We start from the raw sequence: 15,692 nt of genomic DNA, 5'->3' as shown, positions 1-15,692 counted from the left end.
TATTACTACCTACCTAGGTACTCAAGGAACCTGTCTTCATCGTCACATTGGACTTTGGACAATTTGCCGGCACTCGTTGGCCCAGGAATATGACACGTCAAGCCGCGGTTAATTTTCCGGCTCATCACCCATCACCGCTCTTTATTACGGATGGATCCCAGACGAGATTGAACAGACGAAGACCGCTTGTCTGGATGGCATGGCAATCGATTAATGGCTTGAAATTCCCCACACCTCACCGACGCTTGGTTTCGCTCTCTCTCCTCGCCCAACCCCGCCGCTTGCAACCCCTCCACCCAGATCCAACCAAGCCAGCTCCTTTCAACTTTCATTATCACCACGGCTCCCAGACCAGAGACGAAAACGAACAGAAGACTACGCAGCGGATACTCAGACCGTCGCCATGGATGAGATTGCAAAGGAGTACGATGTCATTGTGCTGGGCACTGGTGAGTTTTGAAGCTTGACAGAGTAGAGTTCCACCTGCGTTTCGGCAGTTGCTGTCGATCTGCAGGGAGCTTTGTGCCTTGTCTGGCTGAGCAGTCCAACTGATTTTCTTACTAGGCTTGACCGAATGCATTCTCTCTGGGTAAGCCAGACATGTTTTTGGACTATTCGGGGTTGACAGGAGCGTGAACTGACCAGGTTGCTGTTCTCGTTAGTGTGCTGAGCGTCAAGGGCAAGAAGGTCCTACATATTGACCGCAACGACCACTATGGCGGGTATGTTTTCCCTCTTGCCCACATTCTTTCCGTCATGGGGCGTGCGTGTGCCCTTGATCAAGGCCGCTGGCAAGCAACATACGAGTAAAACTGCTAAGCAATCTTTGTCCACAGTGAAGCCGCGTCGGTGAACCTCGAGACGGTACACACTCTCCCCAATTCACTTGCTGCCGCCGCCCCTGAACCTTTCGTCTCTGACAGTGTACATCACGTATAGCTCTTCAAGAAGTATGGAAACTTTAAGGCTGGCGAGGAGCCGTGGACGAAATACGGCCGACTCAACGACTGGAACATTGACCTTGTTCCCAAGTTCCTCATGTCCTCTGGAGAGTTGACCAACATTCTCGTCTCCACTGATGTTACCCGATATCTCGAGTTCAAGCAGGTTGCCGGCAGCTACGTTCAGCAAGGTGCTGCCAACAAAGCCACTGTTGCCAAGGTACCCTCTGATGCTGGCGAAGCTCTCAAGTCCCCTCTCATGGGCATCTTTGAGAAGCGACGCATGAAGTCATTCATTGAGTGGGTTGGCACCTACAATCCCAAGGACCCAGCTACTCACAAGGGTGCGTATTCGCCCTTGTATCCAGTATTGATGCCCTGTGGCATACATACGCTAACATGTGCGTAGGATTGGACTTCAATACCTGTACTATGAAGGAGGTCTATGATAAGTTCGGTCTCGAGACTACCACCAAGGACTTCATCGGACACTCCATGGCTTTGTACCTTACCGATGACTACATCACTGCCAAGGGACAGGCGCCCGAGGCTATTGAGCGAATTCGTCTGTATGGCAACTCCGTTGCTAGATACGGAAAGTCTCCTTATATTTACCCTCTCTACGGTCTTGGCGAACTGCCCCAGGGCTTCGCTCGCCTCTCAGCCATCTACGGCGGCACTTACATGCTCAACACCAATGTGGACGAGCTGCTCTATGATGGCGACAAGGCTTCTGGTATCAAGGCTACCATGAAGACTGGTGCTGAGGACATGAAATTTGAGACCAAGGCCAAGTTGATTCTCGGCGACCCATCGTACTTCCCCAACAAGACCAAGATTGTTGGCCATGTCCTGCGAGCTATCTGCATTCTCAAGCACCCCTTGGCCGGAACCAACGACAGCGACTCGGCTCAGTTGATTATTCCCCAGTCCCAAGTTGGTCGCAAGAATGGTAAGACCCCTTCTCCCAAGGAACGCACAACAGGTTGAAAATGCCACTAACAAAGATTCTGCAGACATCTACATTGCTTGCGTGTCATCGGCCCACAATGTCTGCCCCAAGGGCTACTGGATCGCCATCGTGTCTACCATTGCCGAGACATCTGCCAACCACCACCTCGAGCTGCAGCCTGGTCTAGAGCGCTTGGGCAAGATTGAAGAGCAATTCATGGCAAGTGCCCCCTAATTTTACTATTGAGCCGCTTTTTCCTGCCCCTTGGTTCATAACCCTGCGAGCTTTTTGCGCAATCTCGCCAAAGAAATGAGATCATTACTGCGATGTCTTTTTGCCGCTAACAAGTAATTTCCCAGGGCCCGCCGATCCCCATCTATGAACCCCTTGAAGACGGCAAGAAAGACAACCTCTTCATCTCCAAGAGCTATGATGCAACTAGCCACTTTGAGACGACAACCGACGACGTCAAGGACATTTATCGCCGCTGCGCCGGCGAGGAGCTTAAGGTCGAGGGCCTGAGAGAGGGCCTCAGTGTTGCCGCCGAAGAGTAGAAACAAAACAGATTTACCGGTTGAAATATACAAATTCAGAAGATGGTAGTTTAGGCAGGGCAGGATGTTGTTTTTAGAGCTACGTATGGTAGAGGATTGCGTTGTCTGGGTAACATCTGTTCTTTTTATGCAAATGTGCTTGAAATAGCGGCAAAGAAACATGTTTCTTTTAATCCTTCTTCTTTTCTTTTTAAAAGTTGGCTACATTGATGAGATTTGTTATTTCGGGCAAAAGAATGGCGAAGCCAAGATCACTGGCACAATGACGCATTGTAGTTGATGTTTGTGTGACCTGGCCCCGCGTCTGTTGAGCACACCTTGCCAAAAAATTCTGCGATTCACATCATACTTGGAACCGAGCTAGAGTGTGCTCTTGGAACCTAATCATGTCGTCATGTATATGCCATCTACACTATTTAACGGAAAGCAACTTTTGACTGATTTCCGCGTGCGCTCTACACAGCATCACCACAGGCGCCTCGTTTCTCACATCTTCGTTTTTACTACCCCTTCAACTGAGCCAGTTCCATCCAATCCGACAAAACAACATACGCCCAACTCCGGAGCAGACATTGATAATAATCCGAAAATTAAGTATCTTCAAATAGAGAACAAAAAAAGCATTTCTACTCATGTCCCGTTTTTGGTTGAAATTTATCGTCGACCAGTCTTGCCGATGCCACGCTTGCCAGAGTACTAAAAAAAAAAGTCAGATGATGATTCTGTAAATTAAAAAACAAGAAAGAATGAGAGTCACAACTTACGAGATGCTTTTCTAGAGAAACGGTAGTGTGTCTGTCGGCTTCGCCCTGTCGAGCCATCCTGTTCATTCTCTTCTGGTTGAGCTTGGCGATTCTCTCGGCCTTTGACCTCGTCAGTTCGTCCTGGACACCGTCCTCGCGGCGGTTGGTGGTGGGCGCTCTGCTCATGGAGCGAGCACGAGAGCGCAGGCGGTCGCGGGGCTTGGAATCGACATCCATGGAGTCGGCGTCTTCGGTGCCCAGGCGGCTGCGAGACATGGAGCGTCCGCGGCGGACATCCTTGGGTTGTGCGCGGTCGGCGAGGTTTCTGGTGTCGACGCCCAGCTGATCGAGGGCGTCTTCGAGCTGGGAGAAGGACTTCTTGGTCTTGCTGCGGGGGATAATGGCCTGGTTCTTGAGACGCTTCTTCATGCGGGCTTCGTTGCGGATGAGCTGCTGCTTCTCGCGGATGAGCTCGGCTTTTCGCAAGACCTCGGCCTCTTCGTCGTCGTCAATCTCCTCGTCGGAATCGTAGTAGCCTTCCTGCTCGAGCTTCTCTTCTTCTTCTTCCAGAGCGGCAAGCTTGGCTTCAATGTCAGGATCGATGAAGTCGTAGACGTTCTTGCCGTCAAAGATCTCGGGAATCTTGTCGTACTTCCACTCAGGATTCTCAAGGAGGTAGTCTGCGCGCATGTCGACGTTGAAGACGCCGGCACCACCATTCTCAGCCTCGACGTCTCTGGCCAGCTTGCGGCGCTCCGGATCCTCCTTCTCATACTTCTTCAAGTTCTTGATTCCTTCGGGAATAAACGTCTCCAGAGACTGGCCACCCATGGGCTGGGCAACGTGAATACGGGACATGACGTCGGCCAGACGACCGCCAATGTTTCCACTGTTGTTTGTTCCAGCCTTCAGCTTTTGGTTGACTCGCTCGGCAATGAGGCGCTCACAGGCGGCGTTCTTGACTTCCTGCACGCCTTCCTGGGTGTTGCAAGAAAGTTGGAGCATCTCGATCTCTCCAGCTTTCATCAGGCCTTGCAGCTCCTCCTGCAGCTCGGGGCTGAGATCCTCAGGTCGAGTGACGTCGATCTTGTTCACGACGAGGAAGACCAGCTTGTTGGAGAAGAGAGGCTTGATACTCTTGAACAACTGAATTTGTGCCTGGACAGTGTAGCCACACTGCTCGGATAGATCCATAAAGTACAGGATGGCGGATCGCAGATGTGCAATGGCAGTAATACTCTGCATTTCAATGGTGTTCATCTCCTCTAGGGGGTGGTCCAAGATACCAGGAGTATCGATAGCCTGGAACCTCAAATATTTGTAATCAAAGTGTCCCACAAACAAACTTTTGGTCGTGAAAGCATAAGGCTGTACGTCAACGTCGGCACGGGTAATGCTCTTTAAGAAGCTGGACTTGCCCACATTGGGATAACCGCAAATAAGCAGAGTTCGAGTGTTAGGGTCGATGGAAGGCAAACGGCCAAGATGCTGTCGCACCTGATCGAGATACAGGAGCGGATCCTTGAGGCGCTTGCAGATGGTGGCCATGCGACCAAGCGCGGCCCTCTTGAGCTGCTTGCACTGGAAGAGAGACTGGCCATACTTGAGCAGACGGACATAGTCTCTAGAAATGGTCTCGATCAAGTGCTTTGCGGTGGAGAGCTGACCGAGCGCGATGCGGAAGTGGTCGGCATCGTAGAGCGTGTTGAGCAAATCCTTGTGGAACGGATGGATATCCTGCAACCGCGGGAAACTCTCGAGGATGGCGCCGAACTTTTCGGAGAATGTTTCCTGGGAGAACTTGACCTTTCGGGTGTAGAAGGCTGATTCGAACTGTTAGCGACAAACTTATAATGGATGGATAGTTGCGCGAAAAGCCAATCCTTCCTTACCTCGAATTCTGCTAATCTTGAAACCCGCACGAATCTGAGTCGGCAGTTTTCGTTGGGTTCGACTCAACACAATGTCTAAAAACTCCTGCTGGGTCGGGACCGGGGGAATATCCTTCCACGTCGTCTTCATCTTGGGCAATCGGAGACTCTCGAGAGCGACTGCTAGTGTTGTAGAAACGTCTCTGGACTCGATGGTGGCCGAGTACTCAGGATGGCAGATGCAAACCACCCCATATGCAAGGCGGTCAAACAATTTTTTTTTCTTCGCACACAAGTGGGTGGAGTCCCGGCAAAAAAGGGACTATCGATAAGATTGCACCAGCGGGAGGGGGAAAGTCCCGCGCTGCGAAAATTTAGTGGTGGGTACTTGCACTGACACCAGCTCAGAGAAGGTTCCAATGGTGTGTGCATGGTGACTTGATTAGCGCTCTGCCCCGCGGCGACACACCCCACCAAAAAACTCGACGGGAATTCTTCATGGGTTTGGGGGTCATTCGACAGACTCGTAAGCGTAAATCCTTTAAATCTCTTTATCCTTGACATATGCCCAAACATAATACATTTCTAATTTTGCAAACATCCCTTTTTGCTTTCTCAGACGGCTATTATACCGCATTGAGCTGCCCTGCCAGTCGACTCAAGTAGTCTGTTCCTGAACCTACTAACTACTTGTTTCTTTCTCAACCACAAAACCAATATGTCTGGCCAACTTGCGTCCTACAAGCAAGAGTTCCTCAAGGCAGCCATCGAAGGCGGCGTCCTGAAGTTCGGAAGCTTCGAGCTCAAGTCCAAGAGAATATCGCCTTACTTCTTTAATGCTGGAGAATTCCACACTGCTCGTCTCGCCGGTGCTATTTCGTCCGCCTTTGCCAAAACTATTATTGACGCTCAGCAAAATACCGGCCTAGACTTCGACGTTATCTTTGGCCCCGCATACAAGGGAATTCCCCTCTGCTCTGCCATCACCATTAAGCTGGGTGAGCTTTCCCCCCAGAATTTGGACACGGTCTCCTACTCCTTCGACAGAAAGGAAGCCAAGGACCATGGTGAGGGCGGCAACATTGTCGGCGCCTCTCTCAAGGGCAAGAAAATACTCATTGTGGATGATGTTATCACTGCTGGTACTGCAAAGAGAGAAGCCATTGACAAGATCAGAAAGGAGGGTGGTATTGTCGCGGGCATCGTTGTTGCCCTCGACCGCAAGGAGAAGCTGCCTGCTGCAGATGGCGACGACTCCAAGCCTGGACCTAGCGCTATTGGCGAGCTGAGAAAGGAGTATGGTATTCCGATCTTTGCTATCCTCACGTTGGATGATATTATCGCCGGTATGAAAAGCTTCGCTTCTGACGACGACATCAAGCGGACCGAGGAGTACCGCCAGAAGTATAAGGCTACCGATTAGATAAAGAAATCGCTGCTATATGTGGATGTCCGGGAACTAAAACCAAAAATTAATAAAAAAAAACGGGGAGATTGGATATGTGATGGCGTTTTATGCGGGTGTCTAGGTGCAATAAATAATGGACCGCACTTCACCAACCTACCGTAGGATCTTTGTAGAAGAGCTTGTTATCTAGATTCATTCACTTCAGGTTGAGTATGGATACCTAGGTAATTACGTTTCGTTAGTTCTGAAAACGTCACCTAGCTTTGTTTGACACGTAGATCCAGTCCCCTGGCTGCAGCTGAGATAATCGAGGATTGCATGGCAGGAATGAATTCAGCACCACACCAAGACCGGTCAATGAACGTTGTAGAGTATTTGATTTTGCTACAACAAAAGAGCATTTCCACTCTTTGAACGTGTGTTATGTCTACGGGCTAGCGCGGCTTTAAGTCTTGAAGCAAACGAAAAAGAGGTTTGGGACCTGGAAGCTCCAATACCTGCGAGCAACAGAATGTTCAGAATTACGACATTAAAGAATACAAGTCTCCTAAAACTCACCATGTTGTACAATCCGGGGCCAGCAGGGCTTAGTTGACTCTTTCCAGCTTTCTGGAAACCGACGCGAGTAAAGAAGCCAGTGAGGGACTAGGAACATGAGTAAGTTACTACCTGAAGCTGATAAAAGGGCCTACTATGCTGACCTCGTTGCAAACGAGAGCGATACGATCGGCCACCCCAGATTCGTTCATCATCTGAATATACGCCTTCATGGCGGCTTTGCCTATCCCGATACCTTGAACCTCGGGGCATACTGAGAAGGAGTGGATACATATCGTTCTACCGGATGTTTGGTGACCTAAAGTTGAGCTTTGAGAAGCTGCTGAGTCTCTCCAATTCGGAGGACACTGTTCATCATCATCCGTAACAACGGGATGCTTGCCCAACGTGGCAATGATATGAGCAAACATGACTCGTTTGGACCCGTCTTGCCTGCCAGTCTCGACTGGGCGAGCATGAGGCATTGTCTGAATCCACCAGTCTTTCGCATCGCGCGGTCGATAGGTGTTGAACAAGCCCACGCAGAGGCTTCCGCATTTCCTGAGGCGATATTCGATCTGGGCCATGTTAAATAGAGACCAAAAATAAGAGTATTCGCTACAAAGCAAGAGCAGGGCCTGTCAATACCTGTTCTCTGTTGGAATGCCGGAGTTGGTCTGGCATTGTAGCATTCTCGAGAGTTTCGCATGCGTCTATATCGGCAGGTGAAAGAGGAGAAAGCATCGGAGCCCAGTGGAAAGGAATGACTTTTTTGCGCAGTTCTTCAGGAGACTTCTGCCTCATTATCCGACTCTGGGTCATTGTTCGTTGAATTTCAACCAGTTCTTCGTCATCCTCATCAGAATCTCCGATGGCACAGTCTTGTGGAGTTTCGGGGCGAACCCGAGCTTCGAATTTGGGTTCATCGATATTCGTATGCGTTGCCTCGTCTGCTGGTGTTTTATCGTTGTTGGATCTTGGTGATGAAGCTTGATCCATAACGCTGACTACATTATAATGTAGCTCGTAACAACAGGACGGACCGACGAAACCAGGACCTGATTTGGGGATGCGTCGAAACGGCACTTGAGGAAAGGTCCAATGGAAGGGAGGTATATTGTCTGTGGACAGGCAGCAAACAAATGCGCTCAGAATGATGCTGTAGTAAGTGCAAACGATAAGAAGCGGTGGACTGAATAAATATTTATTGTCACGAGATTGGTATCATATGACTGAGTCGAGAGCTTTGGAAGTCGTGGGAATTGACGGGAAAGTCAATAGCGCCGGCACATGGAATCTGAAGGATGAAGTTGAACTGCCAGCCCAAGAACTGCAGTCTCGGCATTGGTCAGGTGGTGTCACGCCTGTCTACCTTGCCGACGGTCGACGGTCGACGGCGCACTTGACCAGGTAGGTGTGTGATGCTAGTCGAAATGGTGGTGCGGAGCGACGGTTGGAGAGACGAGTCGGAAGGTCAAGAACGAATCCCCTCACTTCAAGAGCGAATGAAATAGCCACAAGGCCCAATGCAACCTCGTTGCGCCACGTGAGAATGGGTAAAGCTGGCCAGAATGCCAGATCAGGAAGGGACGGGGACTGAGTATAGAAACGGAGCTACGGAGTACATGTCAATTGTTGGGTCCGAAATTCGAATAGCCATGATGCATGATGTCTGGTCTAATCAGCAATGCGAAAGCTAACTCAAGTCTCGTCGCTCTTGTCGCAGAGATGCTGATGAGCCGTCCTGCCACCAGTCTACCAGTCCATGTGTGGCTGGCCGATTTGTTTCCCTTCAATGGACCAATAATGTATGTATATTCCAGCTCCATGCAATGGTGGCAGTTGTCTCAACCTCCATTGAAGCATTGAAGCCAGGGACCAAGAAAGCCATACCCGATCCCCAGCCCACTTTTTGCTGCGGCTTGACATTCGTTGAATGATGCAAGTGAACAAAATAGGAAATGGCAACCATTCCAGTTTGCTGTTCAAAGTCGGTACCTGTTTCTGACCTTTAGTACGGAGTAGAACCTCTACCTGGTTACCTTATACTTACCTACATAAGTACCTATGTACTTTATCTAAAGTACTTATACCTAGGTAGGTACGTACTTGCTTAGGTAGGTGTCTGGTGGTAGGCGACGAAGTCGAACATGAAGTCTTGCGTATACCGCTGGCGCCTGGACGACAACCGCATTCGGGGCCATCGAGCCAAACCTCCGACATCTCGGTCAAAGTTTAAAGTCGGCGTGCGCACTTATGCAGCTTATCTTAACTCACCTTCCGCCGTACTTATCAAGTACAGAGAGGTTTAGTACGGTGTTCATACACAATACACGTCACTCTCCCTATTATTCCGCAACTTTCAGCCAACTACATCCCTCCATGTGTGAATAAGGAAATCCAAAAGGCAAAAAAAAAAAAAAAAAAAAAAAAAAAAGCAAGGTGGACGGGCATATGAAACAGAAAAAACATTTATACGGAAGAGGGAACATGATAGATCCCAACTTGTCATCTGCAGGCAATTTGGGTTGTTTAGGTCGCATGCATCAATCATATCGCATCGCGCGTCGCATTGCATCGGGTGTCCGCCATTCGTCAAGAACTGTAGCTTGATGTCTAGGTAGTCGGTCAATGGCAACTTCGGGTGGCAAAGCATGTACGCAGAAAAGACGCAGTGAGCACTCCAATTTGGGGAACAAGGCCGAGTTGGATTTTCTCGTCGCGCTGACATGCGTGTTAGAGCATCCATGTCTGATGTCGTCAAAACTGACTGACTGCACACGACCACCAAGACGCAATGATGTAGCACTGTACTCCGTAGTTTGTGCCCTGCTAGGCAGGTAGGAGGGAAGGCAGGTAGTGAGCTCCTTCCACAAATGCTCGCTGCCTCTCCAACTCCTCCAAGTCCCTCCAAGGCTCCAACTCCACTGCCCCGCTTCATTCCGTCTTTGTCTGCAGCCTTCCATCCCAGTGGCTATTGACTGAACGACTCGCCAGTCTACAACTGCGTATCTCAAACTCAGAATCCTTTCCACACACATCACCAGTCGCTGCAGTCCCAGCCAGAGCATTGCGTTGCTCTTCTTTACATCACCTTTACTTTGAATCGGAAATATCTAGATTCGCGCACACACGGCTGCTATGTAAGCTACCATTTTCATCGTGGGCAACCGGCCTGGGTCGGGGGAACCTTCAATCATGGACCGGCAAGGCAAAGCTGACCAGAAGCCCTCACCAATGTAGGCAGATTACACTCAACATCTTCAATCCCCAAGCTGGGGATCAGGATACTTTGTTGAACCTGGAAATCTTTCCCGACATGACCCTTGAGACCCTCCGCGAATCCGTTCATGCCGATACGAACATTCCCGCCTCTTCGCTCCACATTTACCACAATGGCCGCCTACTCACAGACGACACCAAAACTATAGAGCAGCTGGAAATCCCCAATGGTGGTATGCTAGCTGTCCACGTCAGACACCTCAGAGGCAACACGGGTGCCAGTGAGCGCGCTGCTCAAACACAACCACCTGCCCAGCCCCCACGGCCCCAGGGCAGCGGTGACAATGATCCCGAGTTGATTCGCCTTCAAATCCTGGGCAATCCGGCCGCAAGGGAGCAGCTGCAAAGGCACAATCCAGAGCTTGCTGCCGCTGTAGATGACCCCGTACGCTTCTCCCAGATCCTTCAGAACAGCCAAGATAGGGAACGTCGAGAGCGAGAGGAGAGACAGCGAGAGATTGAGAGACTGAACCAGGACCCCTTTAATATCGAAAATCAGAGAAAAATCGAGGACATGATCCGCCAAGAACGAGTGATGGAGAATTTACAGAGTGCCATGGAACACAACCCTGAAGGTATGCCCAGCGTCGTTCAGTCAACTACTTCATCTGAACTGTCTGTCATAGCGGATGCTAACCGAGTTTCTAGTTTTTGGTCGTGTACACTTACTATACATTGATGTCGAAGTGAACGGCACCAAGGTGAAGGCTTTGGTGGACTCCGGTGCACAAGCTACTATCATGTCTCCGGCATACGCCGAAGCATGCGGCATCATGCGACTTATTGACACGAGATTCGCTGGTGTAGCCCGCGGCGTCGGCACCGCCAAGATTCTTGGACGAGTCCACTCGGCCCAGATCAGAGTTGGCAACCTGTTTCTTCCGTGCAGCTTCACTGTCATGGAGGGAAAGACAACGCATTTGCTCCTTGGCCTGGACATGTTGAAGAGATATCAAGCTACGATTGACCTTGTTAAGGATAGACTTATTATCCAAGGAGAGGAAGTACCGTTCTTAGGCGAGGCCGACATTCCCAAGGATGAGGAGCCAGTCGAGCAAGAAGCCACTATTCCGGGCCCTGCCGGAACCACAATTGGTCAGGAGACCGGTGCGGTTCTGCCGCCGCAGCAACCATCAACCCAAGCTTCGTCAGCTTCGGCGCAGTCAACGCAGCCCCAGAGGAGTAACCCACCCGCCTCAGCGCCTTCCGCGGCGGCATCTGCTTCAACGCCAAACGTTACTGCGGCACATGTGGAAAGCTTAATAGCCATGGGGGCCACACGAGAGCAGGCGATCCAAGCACTGCAGGCAGCAGAAGATAACGTCGATGTAGCAGCAGGTCTGATTTTCTTTTAGACGAGTTAGAGCAGGGGTTGTCCTCTTGGCCGTATAACGAAAGCTTGGAACACGAATCCCATGAATAATGATTTCGATGTAGAACTTGTTCATGATCCGGCTCTTGATTTTGCAGAGGCGCATTTAATAAACATCCTTGGAGACGGGGCCCTGAAGGCGACTTAACTGTGCGAATCAAGGAGAATAGACAGCAGGAACACATGATGAATGACGTTATTTAGCAGTATTTGAAAGTTATTACAAAGCCACGAAACAGGCAGACAAAACTTGCTTCAAATTATGTGACATGATGTGGCCAAAGTCCGTAATCGCTGCTCTGCTACCGAATCTTATACACGCAAGGCTTTAAAATTGACGCTTCGTCCTCGGCGTTTTCTGCATGCTCGTCGTCATCCCACTTTGGCGCAAAGCCCTTCCTCTTCTTATGCGCGGCCCCCATTTTGGACGCATCCTCGGCCTTGACCCCTTTGCCCTTTGTCGGCGAGGCGCCCTTTATGAAATGCATCTTGACAAACATCCTGTTGCTCAGGTCGACTGCCTCTGCCCTTTCGCCCTGTAGCACGAACCCTCTCTTCTTGAGCGCCTCGATAAACGCAGTGACGTCGGTCTCGCGGCGTTTATCCTCGAGTCCGTCCACCTCGACGGCCAGATCCTCCCCGTGGAGAGCGTCCGCCTCGGCGTCCCTCGCCGCCTTGGCCTTTTTACCAAGCGCCGCGCTGTTCTTCTTGCGGTTCCCAACAGAGTGCTCGACCACGGCACTCTTGCGGGCAGGCCCGAAGCGGGACTTGATTTCGGCAACCCACAGCTCCCCCTTCCAGTGGAGGATGCGATACGCCTCCTCGACAAAGTCGATCCAGTTGGTGCCCATCAGCGCCAGGCAGAAGATGGCCACGTTGACCGACCCGTCCTCCAGCGGCAGGTTGGCAATGTCGGCCCTGGTGACCAGCGCACTGGGCGACTGCAAATCGAAGCTCTTGATGTCCAGCCGCAGCTTCGACCTGTCGCCCTGCAGCGACTCGGCGAGCCGGGCGTCGCCGCAGCCCAGATCCGCAATGGTGCATGTGCCCGTGGTCCGAGGGAGAGCCATCTTGTTCCGCTGGGAGGGCGGGGGTCCCGGCCTCCCCTTGGTCGGGGGTTTGGCCCTCGCCCTGCTGCGAATGTCGGACAGGAAGCTGTCGACGGGGTTCTCGGGCCACACTTTGACCTGTCGACGGAAGCCCTCGTGGTACTCGGTGAACATGTCGGGCGAGTCCTGGAAGAGGGTGAATGATTCTTCCGACGGCCGCGTGTACAGCGTCTCGTTGAGGTGGCGGAAGCGTGCGGATATCAGCTTTTCCCGCATGGAGGCTTGGAGGGGGGTTAGTTTTGAGGGCGCGGCGGCGGACGGTGTGCTGGTGGTGTTTGGTTTGGAGGGTTTCGTCGACGAGGTATTGTCCAAGGGTTCGGGGAGCCGAGCATCGTTGGCGGTTGTTGTGTTTTGGTCCCTGTTTTTGTTCTTGGTCTTTTTGTCCTTTTTGCTGCTCTTGGGTTGGTCATCTTGGGCGGCTGCTTTGGTCGTCATGCTCTGCTTCTTTGCCCGCTTTGCCGAATTGTTGTCGTCCTTGCTTCCTTGGTTGCTCGGGGGAAGCTTCCCTTTCCCCTCAACAACCGCTTCGTATAAGTCAGCTACATTGGTAGACGTGATGCTTTGCGATTCGACGTTGTTCCTTTTGCGCTTTTTGGATTTCACGCCTGATGGCCCGGAGGCGGATGCTGTCTCGGGCTTGAGTGCGTCCGCGGAAACGGACCAGCCTGGCACAGCGAACATGATCTGCTGCCTGGCACCTATGGCTTGAGAAAATGCGGAAAGGCAATTGAGATGGAAAAGTGTGTTTGGTGAAATTTCACATAAACTATTCAAACAACGGGCATATTTACAACCACCTTCCAGACGTGTGTGGAGTTGCCATCTTTTTTTTTATGGGCCGTTGATCTTATCGGCGGGATGTGGCCCGTGCACCCGTTATCTAACTTTCCACCCGTAGGAACAAAACTGTTGCAGGGTAGCAATAGAAAGAGTCGCGTCTCCCGCCTTTGTTGTTGAGGCATGCATTCCTAATCCAGCGCCATCCATCAATGGACGGGATGACAAACCCAATGCTATAATGAGAACATGGCCTGGGCACTTCATATCACAGGGAATGGAAATTTTCCGCAACATACTGGCAGCAGATCGTTCTGCAGAGTGCACGGCTCTCCTCGGCGTGCTGCATCTCAGTGTAAGCGTTACGCGTCCTGGCTCTGGCCCCGGCCGACTTGGTAGACGTTATTGTGAACCATGCTATGGGAACCACAGGTTTCACAATCGAGTGTGCTGCCAAACTACCTAGGTAGTACTCCGTACTTGGTCATGGTGGGAGACGAGTCTTGGGTCAACGACAGGGTCTTTCAGCTACATCTGCCGCCCGCCACAGCCTTAATTTTCATCTCGCCAACTGAGACGCTTCCCAGGAAGCACCTGAACCGTGGCCGCGGGTTCGGGGCCGGATGCATACATACGCCAGCAGAAGGAACTGTACGAAGGCCGACATGATACGAAAGCGAGGGAACTGGGACCTGGCAAAACGGCTCAGACCCGGCAGTTCGGAAACAGTGGTCTCGCTGTGTAGCGGCCCGGAATCAAGGCTACTCGCAGGCCAGATCGCGTAGGAGTGAACTCAAAGGCGGCCTGGCGTGAGTGACGACGCTGAAGTAGCTGATGGATGGTAGTACGCTCGGTGCCAAGGACCCCAACTTGCTTCGCGACTCCTAGGCATGTTTGTAACACGAGACTCTTGGGGACGGCCTCTGGCCACGGCAACAGTATCCGGCCATCTGGGTGGAAACACGAGTTAGAGTTACCGCTAAACCATGAGAGCAAAAACCGAAGGGGTAGATCTTGTACCATGCCAATTGCGCAGCCAGCATGTATGCAGTGCGACAGAGCCCAAGGGTTTGTGCCGCCAAGAGAGCACTTGGACGCAGAACAAAGTTGACTGAGTTTGAGACCAATGTGCCACGCCTGTTTGGATTTCAGCTGTGAGCTGGGCGTGTATGGTGCGGTTGAGTGGCAGTGGTTGGAGTAAGGGCAAAACGGTATAGGAACCCTTTCGTGCTTCACCTCCCTTGGCACCTAGGTTGTCGGCAATTTCTCTATACTTTATTGTGTTGTCACAGAAACTGGCCTCAGGACGCGTGAGAAATGTCCATCGAATGTTGCGTTACATAGGGAGGAAGCAGTCTCTGGTAGCTTGTGCCCATTGCCACTGCTCGAGACTGTTGAGGTGCCCTGATAGCTAATTTATAGCACGGTTAACCAATTTCAGGGCATGTGATCTTGTAGGGTTGTACCATCTTGCGGGAAGGTCAATTGCAAAAAAAGGTTTGCATCTGGTGGGTGGTAGTGATACCAATTCACCGGAATTCGAGAGCATTTGCTTCGCGGTCTGGGATAATTTTAGACCTCCAGAAACACGGCATCATAGTTCGAGGCGTACAGGAGAGAATAAGGACAGAGAGGGAAGACATTGACGTTCTAACAAGCAGTCTGATGTTGACAAAACAGGAGCTCAAGTCCTGACGTACTGTTGCTGCTACCACCTGACTTGACGTGAATTCCGATGAAGCTGGACACAATGTCAAATTTTGCAATCTCAGTGAGATAGAGCTGTTTTGAGTAGGTGTTATTAGAGATAGTCACTGTGAACACAGCCACATCAAGTCGCCGAAAACCTGCCAACTTGTCTCATTGGGTCGAATTGCCCTCAGTATATGTATGAACAGCATATCCTCCTGCTCTATCGCGATAGGAGCCAGATGCAGAGAAAAAAGACCCAGTGACAGGTCACGTTCTATATCGTAAGGGTTTTGATATTGGATATTGGGTAGTGGTTACTATAATCTAGAGGGTCCACGAGTGCCTTTCTTTGAGCACCTTGAAAGGTTTATCCTGAATATTGTCGTGCATATTGCGTTCAGATCACAGGCTGCTGTCATGATGTAACCCTCGCACAGTCCATAATGCTAACTTG

At 51.1% G+C, this 15,692-nt stretch overlaps 6 protein-coding genes across 6 annotated transcripts; 3 read left to right on the top strand and 3 right to left on the bottom strand.

Annotated features, from left to right (window-relative positions):
* Positions 1–403: 403 nt before the first annotated feature.
* Positions 404–2,447, top strand: GDI1 (Rab GDP-dissociation inhibitor; the record flags this gene model as incomplete). The annotated part of the gene is made up of 8 exons (XM_066129914.1): positions 404–449; positions 565–589; positions 663–722; positions 837–864; positions 940–1,285; positions 1,351–1,893; positions 1,958–2,112; positions 2,253–2,447. The coding sequence occupies 8 exons, from the start codon at positions 404–406 to the stop codon at positions 2,445–2,447; spliced, it is 1,398 nt and encodes a 465-aa protein (XP_065986045.1).
* A 654-nt stretch (positions 2,448–3,101) lies between these two features.
* Positions 3,102–5,212, bottom strand: NOG1 (Nucleolar GTP-binding protein 1; the record flags this gene model as incomplete). The annotated part of the gene is made up of 3 exons (XM_066129913.1): positions 3,102–3,143; positions 3,212–5,013; positions 5,083–5,212. The coding sequence occupies 3 exons, from the start codon at positions 5,210–5,212 to the stop codon at positions 3,102–3,104; spliced, it is 1,974 nt and encodes a 657-aa protein (XP_065985761.1).
* Positions 5,213–5,779: 567 nt separating this feature from the next.
* On the top strand, positions 5,780–6,484 carry URA5 (Orotate phosphoribosyltransferase; the record flags this gene model as incomplete). Its single annotated transcript, XM_066129912.1, has 1 exon — positions 5,780–6,484. One exon carries the CDS (start codon positions 5,780–5,782, stop codon positions 6,482–6,484), a length of 705 nt encoding a protein of 234 aa, XP_065986067.1.
* A 419-nt stretch (positions 6,485–6,903) lies between these two features.
* On the bottom strand, positions 6,904–8,005 carry G6M90_00g023840 (uncharacterized protein; the record flags this gene model as incomplete). The annotated part of the gene is made up of 4 exons (XM_066129911.1): positions 6,904–6,966; positions 7,028–7,114; positions 7,171–7,584; positions 7,655–8,005. The coding sequence occupies 4 exons, from the start codon at positions 8,003–8,005 to the stop codon at positions 6,904–6,906; spliced, it is 915 nt and encodes a 304-aa protein (XP_065985785.1).
* A 2,320-nt stretch (positions 8,006–10,325) lies between these two features.
* On the top strand, positions 10,326–11,643 carry DDI1 (DNA damage-inducible protein 1; the record flags this gene model as incomplete). The annotated part of the gene is made up of 2 exons (XM_066129910.1): positions 10,326–10,863; positions 10,937–11,643. 2 exons carry the CDS (start codon positions 10,326–10,328, stop codon positions 11,641–11,643), a joined length of 1,245 nt encoding a protein of 414 aa, XP_065986084.1.
* A 319-nt stretch (positions 11,644–11,962) lies between these two features.
* On the bottom strand, positions 11,963–13,450 carry RPR8 (25S rRNA (adenine-N(1))-methyltransferase; the record flags this gene model as incomplete). The annotated part of the gene is made up of 1 exon (XM_066129909.1): positions 11,963–13,450. The coding sequence occupies one exon, from the start codon at positions 13,448–13,450 to the stop codon at positions 11,963–11,965; it is 1,488 nt and encodes a 495-aa protein (XP_065985804.1).
* Positions 13,451–15,692: the final 2,242 nt, after the last annotated feature.

This window comes from Metarhizium brunneum, chromosome 1, assembly GCF_013426205.1.
Source record: "Metarhizium brunneum chromosome 1, complete sequence".
NCBI classification, from domain to species: Eukaryota; Fungi; Ascomycota; class Sordariomycetes; order Hypocreales; family Clavicipitaceae; genus Metarhizium; species Metarhizium brunneum.
The sequence above is the reverse complement of the archived record's forward strand: the minus strand, read 5'-3'. Positions and strand labels throughout refer to the sequence as shown.